The 17,940-nt window shown below is 38.6% G+C and overlaps 1 protein-coding gene and 1 long non-coding RNA gene across 2 annotated transcripts in view; one reads left to right on the top strand and one right to left on the bottom strand.

The window, feature by feature from the left end:
• Positions 1 to 17,940, top strand: part of LOC134497916 (uncharacterized) — an 854,438-nt gene that overhangs the window by 293,493 nt on the left and 543,005 nt on the right. The window lies entirely within an intron of this gene.
• Positions 1 to 17,940, bottom strand: part of GADL1 (glutamate decarboxylase like 1) — a gene marked incomplete at its 5' end in the record, with an annotated part of 88,595 nt that overhangs the window by 59,432 nt on the left and 11,223 nt on the right. The window contains 3 exons of the mRNA XM_063301836.1: positions 2,637 to 2,718; positions 3,748 to 3,812; positions 10,759 to 10,875. Of these exons, the coding sequence (XP_063157906.1) occupies positions 2,637 to 2,718; positions 3,748 to 3,812; positions 10,759 to 10,875 (264 nt within the window). The remainder of the gene's footprint in view (positions 1 to 2,636; positions 2,719 to 3,747; positions 3,813 to 10,758; positions 10,876 to 17,940) is intronic.

Here is a 17,940-nt window from a genome sequence, read left to right on the forward strand (position 1 = left end):
AAGTATTTTAAGATTGGCTTGTCATACCATGGCAAATTGTGAATCAACAAGTCTTTCATGTCAGCCAAATTGAGAAGGTACCCAACACATGCTGTCAAAATTTGAAATTTATCCCAAAAGTTGCCTACCCCTTTGCTAAGGGAAATGCAGTCTCAAATATTGCACTCACTTCTGAAATTTAATCTGGACTAAGAGCAAACTTGGCTCTTGATTGTGAGTCTCTTGAATCGTGCTGGAGGGATAGGTGAGAGATTACAGGTAGCTGTTTAATGACTGTTTAAACTGTTTAGCAATTGTTCGCAGTTATGACAATGATGAAAAAGTAACATTGTGACCAATCCTTGTATTTATGACCTCTGCAGGTCTGCGAAGCAAATGAAAGCTGAAGTAAGATCAGTCACAGTTTCACTTAGCAACCACTTTGCTTAATGACCTAGTTGCTGGTCCCAATTATAGTCACTAAACAAGAACTACCTGTACTTTGCTAAGTTTTTTTTTAAATTATGCACAGGAAGCAGTTGTCTCATTATTATGAAATGTATTATTGAGCATTATAATGCACCTTGATTTTCTGTCCTGCAAACAAAATACATTTCTCAGCAAAAAAAATTGTATTTCCACTGTGAACACTCATAAAGTATTCATTTTGACAACAATATACCTAATCAGATTCTTTTGAGTCCCTAAAGAACTGATGTGGTAAATACTTTTGCTGCTACCCAGATTCTTATTATTGATTTTAGACATTTTATAGCAACTCTGTTTTTCAAATAGTGACTCTCAGATCCCCACAGTATGAGATTACTACAGCCAAAGAAAAAAAAAAAATTAGAACTGCTATCCCCAATACATTTCTTCACTATGAAAAAGGGAAATTCTATTTCCCTTTTTCAAATAAGGGGTATACAATTGAGACAAATACATTCAACTAAAGTGGGACTATTCCAGACCTTTTCAGGGTTGTAACCTGCAATATAATACCTCTCTTGAAGTTACTATGATCTCACACAATACATCCTAAGCCAGAAATAGTTTGCCTGACAAAGTTTCATAACTCTTTACACACACACACAACTTTCACCACGACAAAACAAACCCAATTATAATTTTGCACAGCTGCATTGGTAACCCAAGTGATTTCTAGGTTTTGGTTTCTAATATTTTACACCAGTAGCTAAGGAAACAAGTCATAAAGAACACCCACCTCACATTTCTGAGTTCTATCAAATTATAAAATAATTTGAATCTATAATTAATATTTAATCTTGCCATGCAGAGAGCCACCAAACTCCAAAGTGAAGTACATTATCACTAACTAAAGTCCCATTGGTTTTAATGGGACACTAGAAATATGAAGGACAATTATGTTGTCCTGTTGGAGCTCTCTGAAGCTGGACAGCTCTACCAAGTCCTTCAATCTTGCCAGCTGCAAAGCAGCATGACAGAAATAAGGTACAGAAAGCTGTAGTATCTCTTGATATTTGTTGCTACAACCAAACTAAACAAAAGCATTTTCTCTTACACCATGCATAATGGGAGAAAATATATTTAAACTATCTCTAAAGCTGTTTCTTTAAAAAAAAAACTTTCACGTAGGGAGCTCAGAAGAAATCTAGGAACAATGCGTACACAAGAAGGACCTTACTGCCAAATTTGGTGATAATGTTCAGCTATTCCAGAATTTTGGAATATCATCTTTAAACAACTATTCAAAATATGACTCTTAGACCATGCTTGCAACTTACAGACTTACAACTTTTATCAATGTTGCCCAAAAAGAATTACTTTCTTTTCTTTTCATTGCATCCTGAATGATTCTAGAGTCTTCTTGGAAAGGTGACAATAAATATATGAAATACAAAGGTGATACAAAGGGGTTTATAATAAAAATTATAAGGGTTAAGTAATCTACAATTTCATCATTAATTAGTTGAAACATATTTCTTGTATTAATAGCAAACTGGACTCTGTTAATTCACCAATTTCTTATTGTACTCTTTGAGCTAATTTGTTAGGATATAGTTAGAGGTTTTGTTTTAGTGAATATGCTAATTGTATCTATTAATTGGTGTATTTTTTTCCTGATAGGTTTTATCGTATTTATTTCTAATGGTTCTGGAGTTTCAAAACATAAAAGCTAGGACCACTGAGGATATTTCAGATCCTAAGCATCTCCTAGTCAGGGGTGTCTCAGAGAAGATAAAAAAAGTCAAAATGATGGGTATAACTTTGCAGTTGAAACCCTGACCCTTTTATATGTTCATCACTGATTAAAAAAAGGGGGGCATGGGGCTTTAATTGCATAGATCACCTTGTATTCACATACAAGTCTCACATACTGTATAAGCATTCTTAGTTTATTTAATTATGTTTTTTCCTAACTTCTCAATTTGTATTTGTGTGCGCGTATGTATGTATATATAAACATATGAAATACAAGCTTCATTTATAAGCTAAAATGTTATATGAAATAAGCTACTAAGAAAACTGGACTTTTAATTTAGAAGTTATTGCAGAAATAATATTTCTCTCTACATTCTTGGCTATTTTATACTTTGCATCTGGAAAGTTCATGGAGGTGTAGTTACAGGTTCCTTTCTCTTTTTTCTCCATATAGCAGAATAAAATAGACTTACAGAGCTGTCTTTCACCAGAAGTGCACAACACTGGATTCCTGCCATAAGCATCTTATGAGGATTCCAAGCAACAGAATTGGCCCTATGAAAGTGAGAAGTGGAAAAAAAAAAGAACTTCATTTTATGAGAGGAAGTTATGCCTTTCATTTTCATTTCAAATTCCCTTCATTTTAAACCTATAGGTATAGATATCCATACAGGTAAACTAAACAGAAACATGGGGCCTTTCCCCACTGTTGGGTTGAAGTGCACTGTCCATCCTTGAGTTGGCAGAAAAAAATACCAGCACGTAATTTGCTATTTCCATTGCTAATCCTTCTCTTCTCTTTTCCCAGTCACTGCTAGTCACTGGACCTTTCTCCAACATAATGGATAACAAAGCCTAATAGCTTTTGTATATCTTGAGGTTGCTCTTGGATGGGACTGGAATAAGGGAAAAAAATACTACTTTTAACCCCAATACAACTAAGGAGGATCTAAGCCTGTCTGATTCATGGGCAGGAGATGAGATGGAGGCCAATGGAATTTGTTCTATGACAGTGTTACCCTATTTTCCTTTAATTTTGATGCTAGCACTTTGGGCAGGATCAACAAGAGGGTTCCACAACCTTGGTCATTCCTGGCCAAAAGAATCTCAACATTATGGAGACAGGTTTGTGCCATGGTTATGCATAAGGAAAGGTCCACAGACCAGACAAAAAACTTCTGCTTTAAATGGGAAGGGGCTGACTTTTAATACAGTGAACAGGTATATGTGGACTAAAGACCTCCCCTCCAACACAGCACTGAAATTCAGCCAGAAAATGTCAAAATTTGGACTTCTGACAAACATAAGCAGCTAAATAAGTATGTTAAGCCTCTTTTATTTTTTTACAAACTTAAAACTACAAATAAGCAACAACAGAAAGCAGGGGCAGGGGGAAGAGTCAGATGTTCTAGCCCCACCCTTTCCAATAATGTCATGGATCACTGCTATAGCCCCTGAAACTCTCATAAGACATTTTCAAATACAACACCACACTACAAAGTTGGTCCAACTTAAAACAGCAGAACGTACAAAGTGCTTACGTTTGATTCATAACTATTAAATTTCCAATTAAAACTGATGTACCTGTGGATGCCATGAAGAAGCTTGCGATGCTTCCTTGACAGCAAAGCTGAGCCTCCCCATGATGCCTATAGAGCAAGATAATTCATTAAAAGTTATAAGGTAGCCTGGGCTGAGAGATAGCAACTGACCCAAAGTCACCAAGTGAGCTTCCATGGCTGAAGGTAGACTTAAATCTGGGTTTCCCCTGTCCTCAACTTAACTTCTACACTACATTGGTTTGAGTCTCTTAATCTGGCAACCTGCAGCATATTCAAAAGTTAAAGACAAAGATAAATCATATCCAGCAGATGGATGGATGGATGGGCTGTCATTCTAAAATGTTCTCCCTGAAGAAAACCCTGTGTCTGTCTGATCCACAATTCTGAGAAAAGGTAAGAGAAAAGTTGCATGTAGAAACTAGAATGTGCTCCACAGACCTAGAAATTCTTCAGAAATTTTTCATAATTATCCATGTAGTTTTGTATTAGATAAGCCAGTGATGATCCTAAAGAGCAAATTCACTCACCAAATGTTATGCCAGCGAACAACCAATTTTCACCATAACAACGAAGAATCTTTCCAATGCATTCTGGAAAATTTAACTATCCTTCTTTTGGGGGGGGGCATAAATTCAGGCACAGAAAAAAGTTCTATGGTTATTTTATTTAGCCTGGTATTACTTAAAACTGAGGAAATGAAATCACTTCAGATAAGACAAGTTTCCTGTACAAACATAAATTGAAATGGCTGTGATGTCATGGAACATGCATACAAGTTCCAGTTGCCAGAATTAGAAAAACAGTGAGAATATGTAAGGGAAATGAAAGCTGAGTTTGGAAGGAAAATACATCATAGGACACAACAGAAGCTCTAAAAATTGAAGCAAAACAAGATTTGAAGAACGGAAAGAGAATGAAGCAGAATTGATAGAAAACCTTTAGCAGTCTGTTCACAGGCATTGGGTGGAGAAAGAATGAGTAATAGTGTATGTGTTTGTGTGTGTGTGTCTGTCGATGGATGGAGGGATGGATGGATGGATGGATCTGAGAAACAGGAAAATCTGAAGTGGAAAAGCTAAGAAAAGATATTGTAGCAGAAAAGTTATGTGTAATTAATAGGGTGAGGATTTCTATGACCTAAAAATGTTAGAAATATGCAAGCATTTATGACCTTAAAACTGTTTAAATATGACCAATTAAAGCAAAAATATGACTTTTAAAGCAAAAATATGACTTTACAATTTTTCTGAAATTAGCACCCAATTTTTAAAAATCTGTGCTTACACACACACACACACACACACACTATTCTTCTTCACTTCCAGTGCAGAAGTGCTAGTATTGAAGGAATCAAATGAACATTTTGAGAGTAAAATGGTCATTCCTGGATTGGTTTTCATTAACAGCAGAATTGCATTGGATGACCACATGCATCTTAAGGCTATCAAACTCCAAATGTATGGAGTGGCATCTGTTACAAAGAGAAGTATATTTCCCCTTTTTACACCATCCTGTCCTGTTCATACTAAGCACCAGATAGGTTCTCAAAGAATATTCTTTATTAAATAATTACTTATAATAAGTAAGTCCTTGATATGCGAGACTGGGTTAAGCAAGCCCTACTGGGCCAGCTGGATCCGACTGGAACACGAAGGCTGGAGGCAACAGTTCTCAAACTGGAACAGTACTGGAATGACACTGACACTGAATCTCTGACTCACTGGATCTGGGATCAGGACTATGAACAACAGACAGGGATGAACTGAAGACTTCAATCAGAACTCGAACTCAGAGTAAGGTTAGGCTCAGCTGGGGGTTCTAGACTAGGCTGGGTACTCTGAACTGAAGACTTGAAGACAAGGCTTGAAACTGGAGCAAGGCTGGACTTGGCTGGAATCCCCAGACTAAACTGGACTCCCTGGACTGGAGACTTGGAGCAAGGCTTGGAACTTGAAACTCAGCTGGACTTGGCTGGAAGCCCTGGATTAAGCTGGCAACCAGATCCCAAACGCAATAGGTGTGAAATTCCTGAACACAACAGAGCCTGTGAAGCACAGGGGCGCAGGACTGAAGACAAATGGCAGCATTGGAACATCAGGGTTTGCCCACACTGCTGAGGAGATCGCGGAGTTTCACAGCTGGAAGCAAGGCAAAGGCTGCTGGGCATGGCTGACGCTGATTCCTCACCGGCAGCAGATACAGGATTCAATTCGTCTTTGGAGTGGAGCTCGAATGCTGGTTCCTCTTCAGCCACAGACACTGACTCCAATACCGGTAAGGACTCTTCTCCCGAAGCTGCAGGCTTAGAGGATCAGTTGTCACTATCTGCGCGGCTGCCTTTTACCCCTTTCTTTGGTGCACTTGGAGTCTCCTGTAGCCAATAAGGCTGCCTTCTCCTTCGCATGCTTTTCAGCCCATCTCTGGCGCATACTGATTGGCGTATTCAAATCCTCCTCCGGATCTCGCCCAATCAGTGTTGTAGATTCCTCCTGCTCTGCTGAGTCATGCTGGAGTTTCATTTCTCTGATTCCAGCCCAGTAAGTTTCCAATTCCTCCTCTGACTCAGAAAGAGTTTCACTTTCTGAGTCACAGGCAAGCTTGGTTCTGAAACATCCAGCCAGAGTAGTTTCACAGAATCATCAAAGAGCATAGAATTAGTGGAATTGTTTACTTCTTGTAGAGTTTCACATATTAGAAGAAATACTTCACCAGGCTTGTCACATTTCAGAGTGCCAATAATAACACTGGCTACATCTTTCGTTTACATCACTTGTTTCATCTACTGAAACCCATATCTTATTGTTGTCAACAGCAGATCTTATCTTTTCTAACACATCTTTATAGCAGGCAGAGATGTAATTTTTCCTTACAGTTGATTCATTTGGAATTGGGTGACTGGTGTACTTCTCCAAAAATGCCTGAGATTACCACTACCTAATTTCCTTATGGGAATATTTGAAGTAACCATCATTGCACAGAGTTCCTTACAAAATTCTGACTGGGTATTTGATGAACCTGCAGTTGAAGAAGAAGCTCTCTTGAAAAGGAGACATTGCCTGTTCTCAGTGAAGGTAAATCTTGCTAAACAACTCTTGTGTTTTGTGGTGTCACAATGTTTTTGAATATTAAAATGCTTTAATATTCAGCAGAGCAGGAGGAATCTACAACACTGATTGGGCGAGGATTTGAATACTCCAATCGGTATGCGCCAGTAAGGCCGATACCTTAACTTCACACAATTTACAAAACAAAATATCACCATCACTACTGAAAATCTGCTCCCCAAATTCTTGAACAAGACACCGTAATTTCACACTTGCTCAACATCTACTTTTAGGCATGTTGAAATCAGATTGAAGCTCTCATGTGCTCCACCACCTTGAACACACACACACCTGAGTTGGGGAGCAAATAAGAAAAAGAACAAAAACGGTCAAATTCTCACTTTACAAAATTAAGGAGAAATATGACATAACACCTTTAAAAAGTCAAAATATGACTTTTCAGGCAAAATAAAAAGCATCTAATTCTTACCAGATTACTCTAAAACATGTTTTAACTTACTTATAGAGGTTCCAGAAAAAATATGACATGTCATAGAAATCCTCACCCTAGTAATTAACATAAAATGAGAACCAGGCACTCAAAGATAAGAATCTGTATCGTAAACAAGAGGCTAGGAAAGAGAAAAGAGCATGGAACTGGAAGGAAACTTTACATTATAGATTATGTAAATTAATAGGAAGAAGTTAAGGATCAAAAGTGCTGAACTACAACTCCAAGGAGCCCCAGCAAAATGGCCAAGATAAAGAAATCTGGGAATTATAGGGATGTAGAAGGCCTCTAAAGATCAGGAAGATGGGGTAAAAATGCTAAAGAGTTTTGGGAAAGGAGAAACTGGGATAACCTTCTGAATGAATGAAGGTTACATCTTTACGTGCAGGTTTCTAGGAACAAACTTATTTTCTAATAGAAATCTTAAAATAGGGGCAGAAAGACTTTGATCCTACAGATGTTGAATGACAGAACCCAATGGCAAAGGATATTGGAGCTGTCATTTAACAACCTCTGGCAAGCTAGAGGTTTCCATATCTTAAAGATATAGTCATACACGGTAGCATCCTCAAACATTAAGTTCTCTCTTGAGTTCCTGAACAAAAGGAAAACATTGCATCTAATATGTTTATCTCCACCTAAATTGCCTGCTGCCTAAAATGCATGACAAGTTTACAAAAGTAGATTTCAGTAAAAACTAGTCTACAGTTCTACAATGTATACAGAATAATTCCTACTGAATTTAGTGGGGATTATTCTGAAATCCATTCATACGTTATTGCCCAGTTAGTATGCTATGCTGACAATTTGTTTCAAATGGGCTTAAAGTAAAGGTAAAGGTTTCCCTTGACGTAAAGTCCAGTCGTGTCTGACTCTAGGGGGTGGTGCTCATCTCCGTTTCTAAGCCTTAGAGCCGGCGTTGTCCGGAGACACTTCCGGGTCATGTGGCCAGCATGACGACATGGAACGCTGTTACCTGCCCGCCGAAGCGGTACCTATTGATCTACTCATATTTGCATGTTTTCGAACTGCTAGGTGAGCAGGAGCTGGGACTAGCAACGGGAGCTCACCCCGCCGCGCGGTTTCGAACCGTCGACCTTCCGATCGGCAGCTCAGCGGTTTAACCCGCAGCGCCACCGCGTCCCTTCAAATGGGCTTAGGTCATAAATAATATTGGTGATCTGAATCTGTCTCCAGCCATCACAGATTTATATAGCTTTTTCTCTGGTGGCTAGAATGGAAAAGAGTGATAAATTACAGTGGAGGTGGCCTTGCAGCTCATACCTGCAAGGCATTTTCCACATACTTAAACATACAAAGACTTTACTTGAGCCACAGTTATAAAGGAAATGGTGAAAGTTGCTTTCTTATCCTTCTTATTCCTGTCATAGGGGTAATAAAATAATACCCCTATGACAGCTATATCAGAAGTCAACTTGAAATGTAATACTAGGAAAGCAATTTATTTTAAGTTTCTCTGAATGATTAAATCAAAAGAAACAAAGAGACTTTCAAAATAATTATTACCAAGTAATCAAGGGATCATAAATTCTGAATACAAACCTCTTATTATTTCTGATAACCCATGAACAAGAAAAGCAGAAAATTAGCAAATAGCACATATAATGGCAGCCAGCTCACAAAACATGTTATATGTTTATCTCCCTTACTTTGATTTCCCAAATTAATATGAATGCTATGCAGGGAGTTCTATTTTTATTCACTCACTCTCCTGTTGTAAATGGAAATATATACAAACCTGGAAAGAATCATTTTTAGAGTCTGGAAACATTAGCCCAAAAGAACTCCACAGAGTCCTCATAAATGAAGAATAACAGCCATTGAAATCTAAAAGTAATTCCAGATAATCATCTGAAATAACTCAATACTCACTAAACACTAGGATAATGACATCTCTAATAATTGCCACACTGGGCTAAGATCAGTGATGCAATTAATCAGCCTCATGTTTGGTTTCTGAGAGCATAGCTTAGGGGTTTTAACAGCGTTCAGCCTAAGCAGACATTCTTTTCCCATCCCTCTCATAACAGTAAAAAACAAAGGACCAAATTGAAAACTGTTCCTACCTGCACAATAGCTTAGGCAAAGGGAAAAAGGGTGACACTGACAAGAGTCCATTCTGAACAGTCTCTATGTGCAAATCCCTAGGCTGTTTTGGGCACTCGTTTTGGTTTCAATAAGCCTTATGGATGGAAGTAGGGGTCCAGTCACTTCTTTTCTTCTCCTTCCCATTTGTGTGTATGGGATGATGAGAGGATTTGTGCTGCTCAAGGACAGTCTCCACCTCCTACTTCACTTGCAATCTTGGATATTTTTTCCTGGTACCTGTCAGCAAGCATTGTTTAAAGCTCATAATAAAATGAGTTTTATTATGGATTATTTTATTTTAATTGCCCAGAGTTGGTTGGTTGGTTGGGGCAGTATAAAAATTAGGTAAGTTAACGAATAAAGAAATGAATGTATTTCGCCCATTCCAAGCATCACAACAAAATGTAACCTTGGGATCTTGGGAAAAGTGTGGGGTTGCTAAATGTGTCATACTCCCAGATCAAATCTTCCCAGATCGGACTCGCATGCATGAATGAAGTCAACATGTGTCAAGACTTGCGAGTGGGTAGAAGTATGAGGGGGACAAGCCAGGAGTGTGAAAGCATCTTGTTTGGACTATCTCTGGCATCCAAGCTGCCGAGCCGTTGGAGACATCTGCACAGGACTGAATGAACTGGCACGAGAAGTGAGGGGCTGCATACTGAAAAAGGGGGAGGGGTTGAGTTCATTGGGCTGTTTAACTTGGAGAAAGCGCGGGAATTTCTATTTGCAACTTTTTCACTGTACTGCATACTACATTCCATTAAAGAGATTTCTACTTTAACCACTTATGAATCGAATTTAATGGTAAGCTGAGTAAGGCAGTCATCACAAAATGCTGGAATGATTTCCTTTTGGAAGGGAGGGAGGGAAAGGGATGGAAAGGGGGAGGATGGGGATAGCCAACAATAGGAAAAGGATTATTTGTAGTGGTCTAAGAAGTCCATTGGATAACAGCAAACATTTTAGTGGGATGATAAATAGAGCAATAAAGACAGACATATACAAACTGGCATCTTCCAGTAGAGACTGCACTTTCCAGAATTCCTTACCACTGAGAATTCTGGGAGCTGTATTCAAGCTGTATTCAGCTACACTCTTGGTCTTCGGATGGAAAATTTTACACATTGGGTATCTTTACCTAAAGGTATTACTTCTCAAACAGCCAATGTCAAAATAAAAATGCTTTCAATTCTTGGAGAGAAGACTGACAATATTAAGAAACAATAAACAAATAACATTCTGTTTTCAGAACCCCATTAATTGAATTAGAAAATATTATCCCAACATTTTCAGTGTCCTGGTTTGTGAAAATACTTCCAGATGAGAACAAATGAAAAAAGAACCAATGCTATTAAAATTAACTTACATCAACATGCAGCCAAAGACTGTGTTTTTCACATATGTCAGCTATCTCATTCAGAGGGTCAAATGCTCCCAAAACGGTGGTGCCAGCAGTAGCACTGACAAAAAATGGTGCTGAACCCTAGAGAAACAGAGATTGTTTATAATTCTCTAGCAAGTACAGTATACAGAATAGAGTGAGTTTAGGAATCTAGACAGAACTAACAATGCCTATATTTTACATTCTTTGCAAAAACAAAATTAACAGCCAGCTTCCCTCCAAAGAGAACTTAGAAGTATGTATCTGAAGCTTGGATTACTATAATACCAGAATATTGAAGATCAACTGCCAATTATCAGTGCTCTTTCAGAGATTTATAGAGCTTAGTCCTGTGATCTAAGCAAGCCAATTCTATCTTTAATGGGGGAGTTCCCAGATTGATCAGGATTGAGGAAAGTTTTATAATCAACCATTTGCAAGCTCCTTTGTTATCCGTAAAGAGACTTATTAGTTCACCCGTACACAGAAGAGCAGTAAAAAAAAAAGAAAGAAAATGACAAAGACTCTGCCCTCATGTACTTTGGAATGTATTGGTTGTAATGGAAAACTGTTTAGTTGCCAGAATTCTTATAACTTCATCCTTCTTAATAAATGTTGCTAAAGAAACTCTGTGACAACTGTGCATGGAAAAGCAATTACATTTGTCTCTAGGCAGACACCAAGGAGACTGACAGTACCTTTAAATTCCACTGTGCTGTGGTCAGTCTAAATCACTATGACCCCCAAAACAAAAAATTCAAATTGAAGTGTGAACACACCAATGCTACCCGCTCTTAAAAAGGAGAAAATGTAATCAAATAAAAATTTTAAATGGTTGCCTTTTAATTTATTTTTTTAATTGGACAAGCTTTCAGCATTTAAGAGTTGCCTCTGCATTTGGATTAAAGATTGATGCATCATTTGCTTCTAAAAGACAAATGATGTACTACATTAAATAAATATCTATTGCATTTTAGGTTCCTGCATTTTTAACTAATGGAATTTACATGGATTGAAACCAATAAAGTCCCACTAAAAATGCCGTCTTCCCAGATTAAAAGTTTCTTTGGAAAAAACAATATTCATTAGGATCACCACTGAAAAGTGTGTGGGGGGGTATTCTCTTTGTGTGCCTTGATTTGAATCAAAGACACTAGGTAAGAACAGCTAGTTTGGGGGGGGGTAGTGCTTTGAGTCATGGCATATCCAGTAGGTAGGAATGGACAAGATGCTCTTTGTTCATCCCAAAAGGGGGTCAATCTTTTGTTCTTGCTCTAATTGCACAAAAATCTAATAGTGGTCCAACCAAGCAGACCTAAAACACTTGCAGTTAACTGAAGTACTGTCCCTCCCTCTGAGTCAAGAGAATGGGAATTATGCCACGATGATGGATGGAGGCTCCTACTCCTAAAGAGAACATACACTTTTTCACCCAAGAAGGCGTGGGAGCTATGTGTCCTAGCACACCTGATGGGATTGCCACAATTTGAAGATAGTATGAAGATCCCTCAGTCATGGCAATCTCCCATCCCTCACCCCCAAGATAAAGTTGGATGTGCTTATAAACCAATGACTTGTGACTTTCCTTAATACTTGCCCATCAAACCAAACATGTTGTTTTGTTCCAGGATGACGGCATGAGTAAATTTGACACTACCACCACAACTCAAAATCTCGAGCAGAGCACCCCATTGAAACAAAACCAAAAAGTAGCACCCTGCTTAAAACGAATAGAGTGACTGCACCACATCTCTGCAGAACAGGGGCTTCTAGAAATGTGCAGTACATGCCTGGAAGGCCCTAACATCAAAGCACAAGGCAGACAAGCTTTACACAATAATATTGGCAAGGCACTTCACCATGCTGAAACTGACTGCTGCATCTCCACAAGGCAAAACACCTTCTGAAGCCGGATCCTGGACAATCTGCTTATTATCACCATCTTGGAATAATCACAACTTTCCGTAACACAGTTAATTCCAAATTACATTTTCAGACATAAGTGAGGGAAGAAACCCTAATTCTAATTGAAATTTCATTATCATTGATAAGAATAATACATTCAGCTAGCAGGCTGTCCATGCAACCATACTTGCACAATGTAATTAGAACTTTACCTCAATATTTGCAACCAAATACAATCAATCAGCTTATCTTAAAAAAGGGGGACGGGACATCTCCCCCCCACAAATATGCCAGCTTTTTATGCAGCAGCAAACGATCATAAAGGCAAGAAGATAAAATAGGTTCAGGGTAAGGAGGTGATAAGAGTCTGCCATCAGGCTTATTTCGAGGTATGAGGCATGACATACAAGTCCTATGCAGCTTAGGAGCTGGAGATACGGAAAAGCACATGCCTCATTAGTTATCTGCTAATCAGTTCAAACCTGATACCTCTTGAAGATGTTTCAGCAGCCAGGACTTCCATATGTGAGAACCCCAAAGAGTCCATTCTTGGCTGAAGTGCCCCACTGTAGAATTCCTGCACTGTCAAATTACAATTGGTATAAACCAACCTTGAGTTTCTCATGTCAGTGTAGAGAAATATGGAGATAGCCCTGAGGAAAATATGTGGAGACATTACGAAAACATTAATTTAGCCTACTAAGACAGGAAGAGTGGGGAAGAAACTCAGCGACTGGCCTGCCTTGACTTTCTTGGATATAAGAGGGAGAGAAAGTGAAACTCTCTCAGGCTTTCAATATTTTGTTAATATAGCCTATGTCTATAAAGTAGAGTTCTAGTATTAATTGTGGTGTGTGTTTCCAGGGTCATTTCTGTCCACTTAGGTCTTTGCTTAATTGATTCTGCGGTCTGGATGGTATCAGCATCCTGTATTTGGATTGGATTTCTTAGGCATGAAAGCCAGCTGGGAGGCTTTGGGCCAGTCACTCTCTCTCTGATTCCAACCCACCTCACACTGTTGTTTGTTGTGGGAAAAATAGAAGGTAGAAGCATTATGTACACTGCTTTGAGTTGTGTGAAATAAGGGCAGTAAATAATGGTAACAACAACAACAACAACAACACGGATGACAAAAACTTGGTGGGGTAGCTAGAAGACAGAAATAAAATTCCAATTAATCTTCATAGGCGAAAGAAGTGGCCTTAGGAAAGAAAAATCAAAGGCATGGATATTGAATGAGTCATACTGGCTTGGTAATAATATTGTGAAAAAGACCTTGGAATAGTAGTTTATTGCAAACAGAATATGAGTCTGCAGGGGGAAATTGCATTTTAAAAGGCAATGTATTTTAGGTTGCATAAACAGTAGGGTAATATCTAATTATGGGAATATAATTAGGAATGTAAATGATAGTAAGAAATTATAGCTCCTCTTTCTTCTGTATTGGTCAAAGCCCACACTGAATACTGCACCCAGTTCTGGGAACCCCATTTTAAAATAGGGTTCAGAAAAACTGGAACAGGTTCAGAGAAGAGCAATGAGAGTAATCAGGGGTTAGAAACTAAGTCCCCTGAAGAGAGACTGAAGGCATTGGAAACATTTAGCCTTGGGGAAGCTGAGGAATACTATCATAACTGTTCTTCTACCATAGAAGACAGCCAAACAGCAACATCCATCGAAGGGAGGGGTCAAAACAGGCAAGTTCATGATGACTGTTTTGACACACAGATTAACATGTGCACACACACACACACCCTTCAGACGCCACTGCAGTCAAGGCCTCTTTCCATCATTCCAGAATGCACAACATGGAATTATGGGTTAAAGTCGCAGGAAAGCAAATTCTGACTCAACGTTAGGAGAAAAAAAATGCCTAGATGGGCTCAAGGGGAGGCTAGACAGCCATCTTATGAAAACACTTTGATTTGGATTCCTGTGCTGAGCAAGGAGTTGGACTCGATGTCCTAAATAGCCCTTTCCAATAGTATGATTCTATTTGTGTGAGAGGTTTACTGACTTGCCCATTTTTAATTGTAAGTCTTTTAAAACCAAGTGGTTTATTTTAACTTAATTGAATTGTATACTGCTTTGCAATTGTTGAAAGGAATAAAAATAGAGTATATAAAGGTTACAAATAAATAACAAATCAAACACCCGCTGTATTGAGTATTCTATCTGTTGCATGCACCTGTCAATGTGGATGGGCAAGGGCAGATGAGGAATGACCGCAGAATGAGCAATGAGTGAATGTAATTACTGGAAGTGCAGAGGCTTCACATTCAACCCTGGATGAAGATGCAGTATGAATGAACCCTGAACTAATATAATTTAACTGGGGATCTTAAGAAGGAATTGATCCAAAAGAGAAATCAGAGGTAATTAGCAATGTAATTCCACATTACAAAAGACTGTATATGTAAGAAGTAGTATACGGGACCTAAAGAACCCTGTTGACTCTACAATTATAGGGGCCATATCCCACCTCTCTGAAGGAATTTGATAGCCACTGGCACAATAAGTGGAGATGGAAAACAAAGATAGGGGAAGAAACGGTGGTTTGTTTACAAAATAAGTATGGATGTTCATTGTGGAACATTCATACTCTGGAAATCTGACATGCAACAGATAAAACCATAAGCAAACTTCTAATCTTTCCAAATATTAAGTTCAGGATAGGAATATCTTGGGACACGGTGGCGCTGCGGGTTAAACCGCTGAGCTGCCGATCGGAAGGTCGGCGGTTCGAAACCGCGCGGTGGGGTGAGCTCCCGTTGCTCGTCCCAGCTCCTGCTCACCTAGCAGTTCGAAAACATGCAAATGTGAGTAGATCAATAGGTACCGCTTCGGCGGGAAGGTAACGGCGTTCCGTGAGTCATGCTGGCCACATGACCCGGAAGTGTCTATGACAACGCCGGCTCCAAGGCTTAGAAACGGAGATGAGCACCGCCCCCTAGAGTCGGACACGACTGGACTTTACGTCAAGGGAAACCTTTACCTTTACCCTTTACCTAGGAATATCTTATTGATGTTCTAGGACTTGTTACCACATTGCCCTAAAGCACTGTTACTCAACTAACTTCAATGTTATTCTCACCCATACACTACCTTTATATTTTTTAGGATTTAGGTTGGCAGAGAGGCTAATGACATACCCATCTGGAATACTCATGCCTTGCACTCAGATACCTCTCTAAAATAACAAAATGCTCTTTTCTCAAAAGCCTAAAGCAAAAACATCAATTCAATGAAAATTATCCTCCCAAGACAACACCTGTAAGTTTTCATTGCACTGAACTATTGATTAAAGTAACTTTTGAGTTACAAACCTAAATACTGAACAAAGATGCAAAATAATATCTTCTGAAACGAGCAGAACAGCTTCCTAAATCCCACTAAACAGAATTCTTTCAGCTCTGATGTAACTTTAAATAGGTTTTTAAAGCTTAACTTTAGCAGGGATGGGGAAGAGCAGCAAGCTTGTATTTCAAAAATTGTCTTTTCCCTGTGCCTTGTAATACTGAAGCTAGCTGAAAAGATTGCCAAGTGCATTTTCACTGGAAAATATTTTTAAATGCTTCAGTGGTACTGACACATGTCAGTGAAAAAAAAAAAAGACATCCTATGCATTAGAAAATTCCGCTCTCTTTCCCGTCTCCACATTTCATGTTAGGTCAATCTAATCTCTTGTGAATTTAAAAAAGATGAAAGCAGCATCGCACTTCTCCTTCCCAAAGCAGTTTGAAACTGATCTGTGATTGCATTCAGTTCTCCAGACTCAAAACACTGAGAACTTTAAAGACAACGTATTTATTATTCTTAGATTTCTATCTGGTTATTAATATGGAGTCTATGTCATTCTTTAGGGTGACTTGGGGCTTCCTGATATTTCCACTGTGACACCTTCACATGACTACCCCCTGGAAATGATAGAAATACAGCCTTCCCTATAATCAAATAATGCAAAACAACAAATATTATGCCAGATATACAACAATGTTCCTGAATTGCAATTTGTATGCCTGTACGATATCGAGCTAATAAAGCAGGATTCACCAAACATTTTTGCAGGCCCTGAAATGAGATAAAAGAACCTTTCAACTGTTTACAGTTCCCATTTCAAGGAAATAAACTATATTAAACCCAGATAAGTACAGTTATTTTTCACTAAGGATGATTTTTATTTTTTTATTTTTAAAATAAACAGGACAACCCTGCAAATATTTTCATTTAAAGTCATAAAAGTTTTTATTGACAATTTATTTAGACAATGAATTTAGTTCTTTGCTTGGTGATAGTTGTTTAATGCAAAACAGAAAAGCTGGTTTATTTTTCAAAAATAAGTAGGTTCTACTTTTATTTCTTATTTCTAGCATCTGCTCAAATTGGATGAAATTTCTCCATAATGACACCATTAAAGCAGATATTCTCAACAGCCTTATAGCACAGAATAAGCGAGACATTCCTTATCTTTGACACTAGCTTGAGATATAATCAATGTGAAATGAACAAGAATAGTTTAGAACTGCAGTGTTATCCATTTTCAATGCCAATTTCAGACTGTTTCAAAATAAGAAAATAATACTGAGGGTCAAAGAGATGAACTAGAATACTTCAGGGTTACCTTACCATTGCTATTATGCATGACAGTAAAATGTAAAGCTAAAGCAAGAGCCTATGCCTTATTCCTATAGTTTTCCTAACACTGAAAGGCCCCCAAAAGGGTGAACCACGATAGACAGGAATGGTATGTCAGGAACAGAAGGATCCTTGATGTTCTCAGCCCTCTGACATAGTGTAAAAGCACCCAGCATTTTGATCCTCTGATAGACTTGTTCTGCAAATCAAAGTCTTTGAAAATACGGCTTACTGAGCAACAGATCTGTGCAAGGCAGCGATGCCTCACCTTGACAAGACATATTGCAGCAACAACCCAAGCTGTCTTGTTAAAGCACTATATGCTGCTTAGAGTGCCCTCTTTTTCAACTCTTTCAGCTACTACAAGTGCTGAAGGTGTCCCCAGAGTGATCCATTGTGAAGCAACACAGCACTTTCACTATTTAAAAAGGGAGGAGGGTTGTACTACGTAGTGGAACAACTCTGAAGGGGTACTTCAAAGCAAAACAATGCTCTAGATGATATGGGCAGCCCCACTAACCAATCTGTAGACTGAAAACATTGTCACATATGTACTGTTCTGCTTTAACTTGCATTCACCCCTTTTCTGAACACATCCAAGCAGAGAGCCCAAAGGTCCACCTTTCA

This window comes from Candoia aspera, chromosome 4, assembly GCF_035149785.1.
Source record: "Candoia aspera isolate rCanAsp1 chromosome 4, rCanAsp1.hap2, whole genome shotgun sequence".
In the NCBI taxonomy this organism is placed as follows: domain Eukaryota; kingdom Metazoa; phylum Chordata; class Lepidosauria; order Squamata; family Boidae; genus Candoia; species Candoia aspera.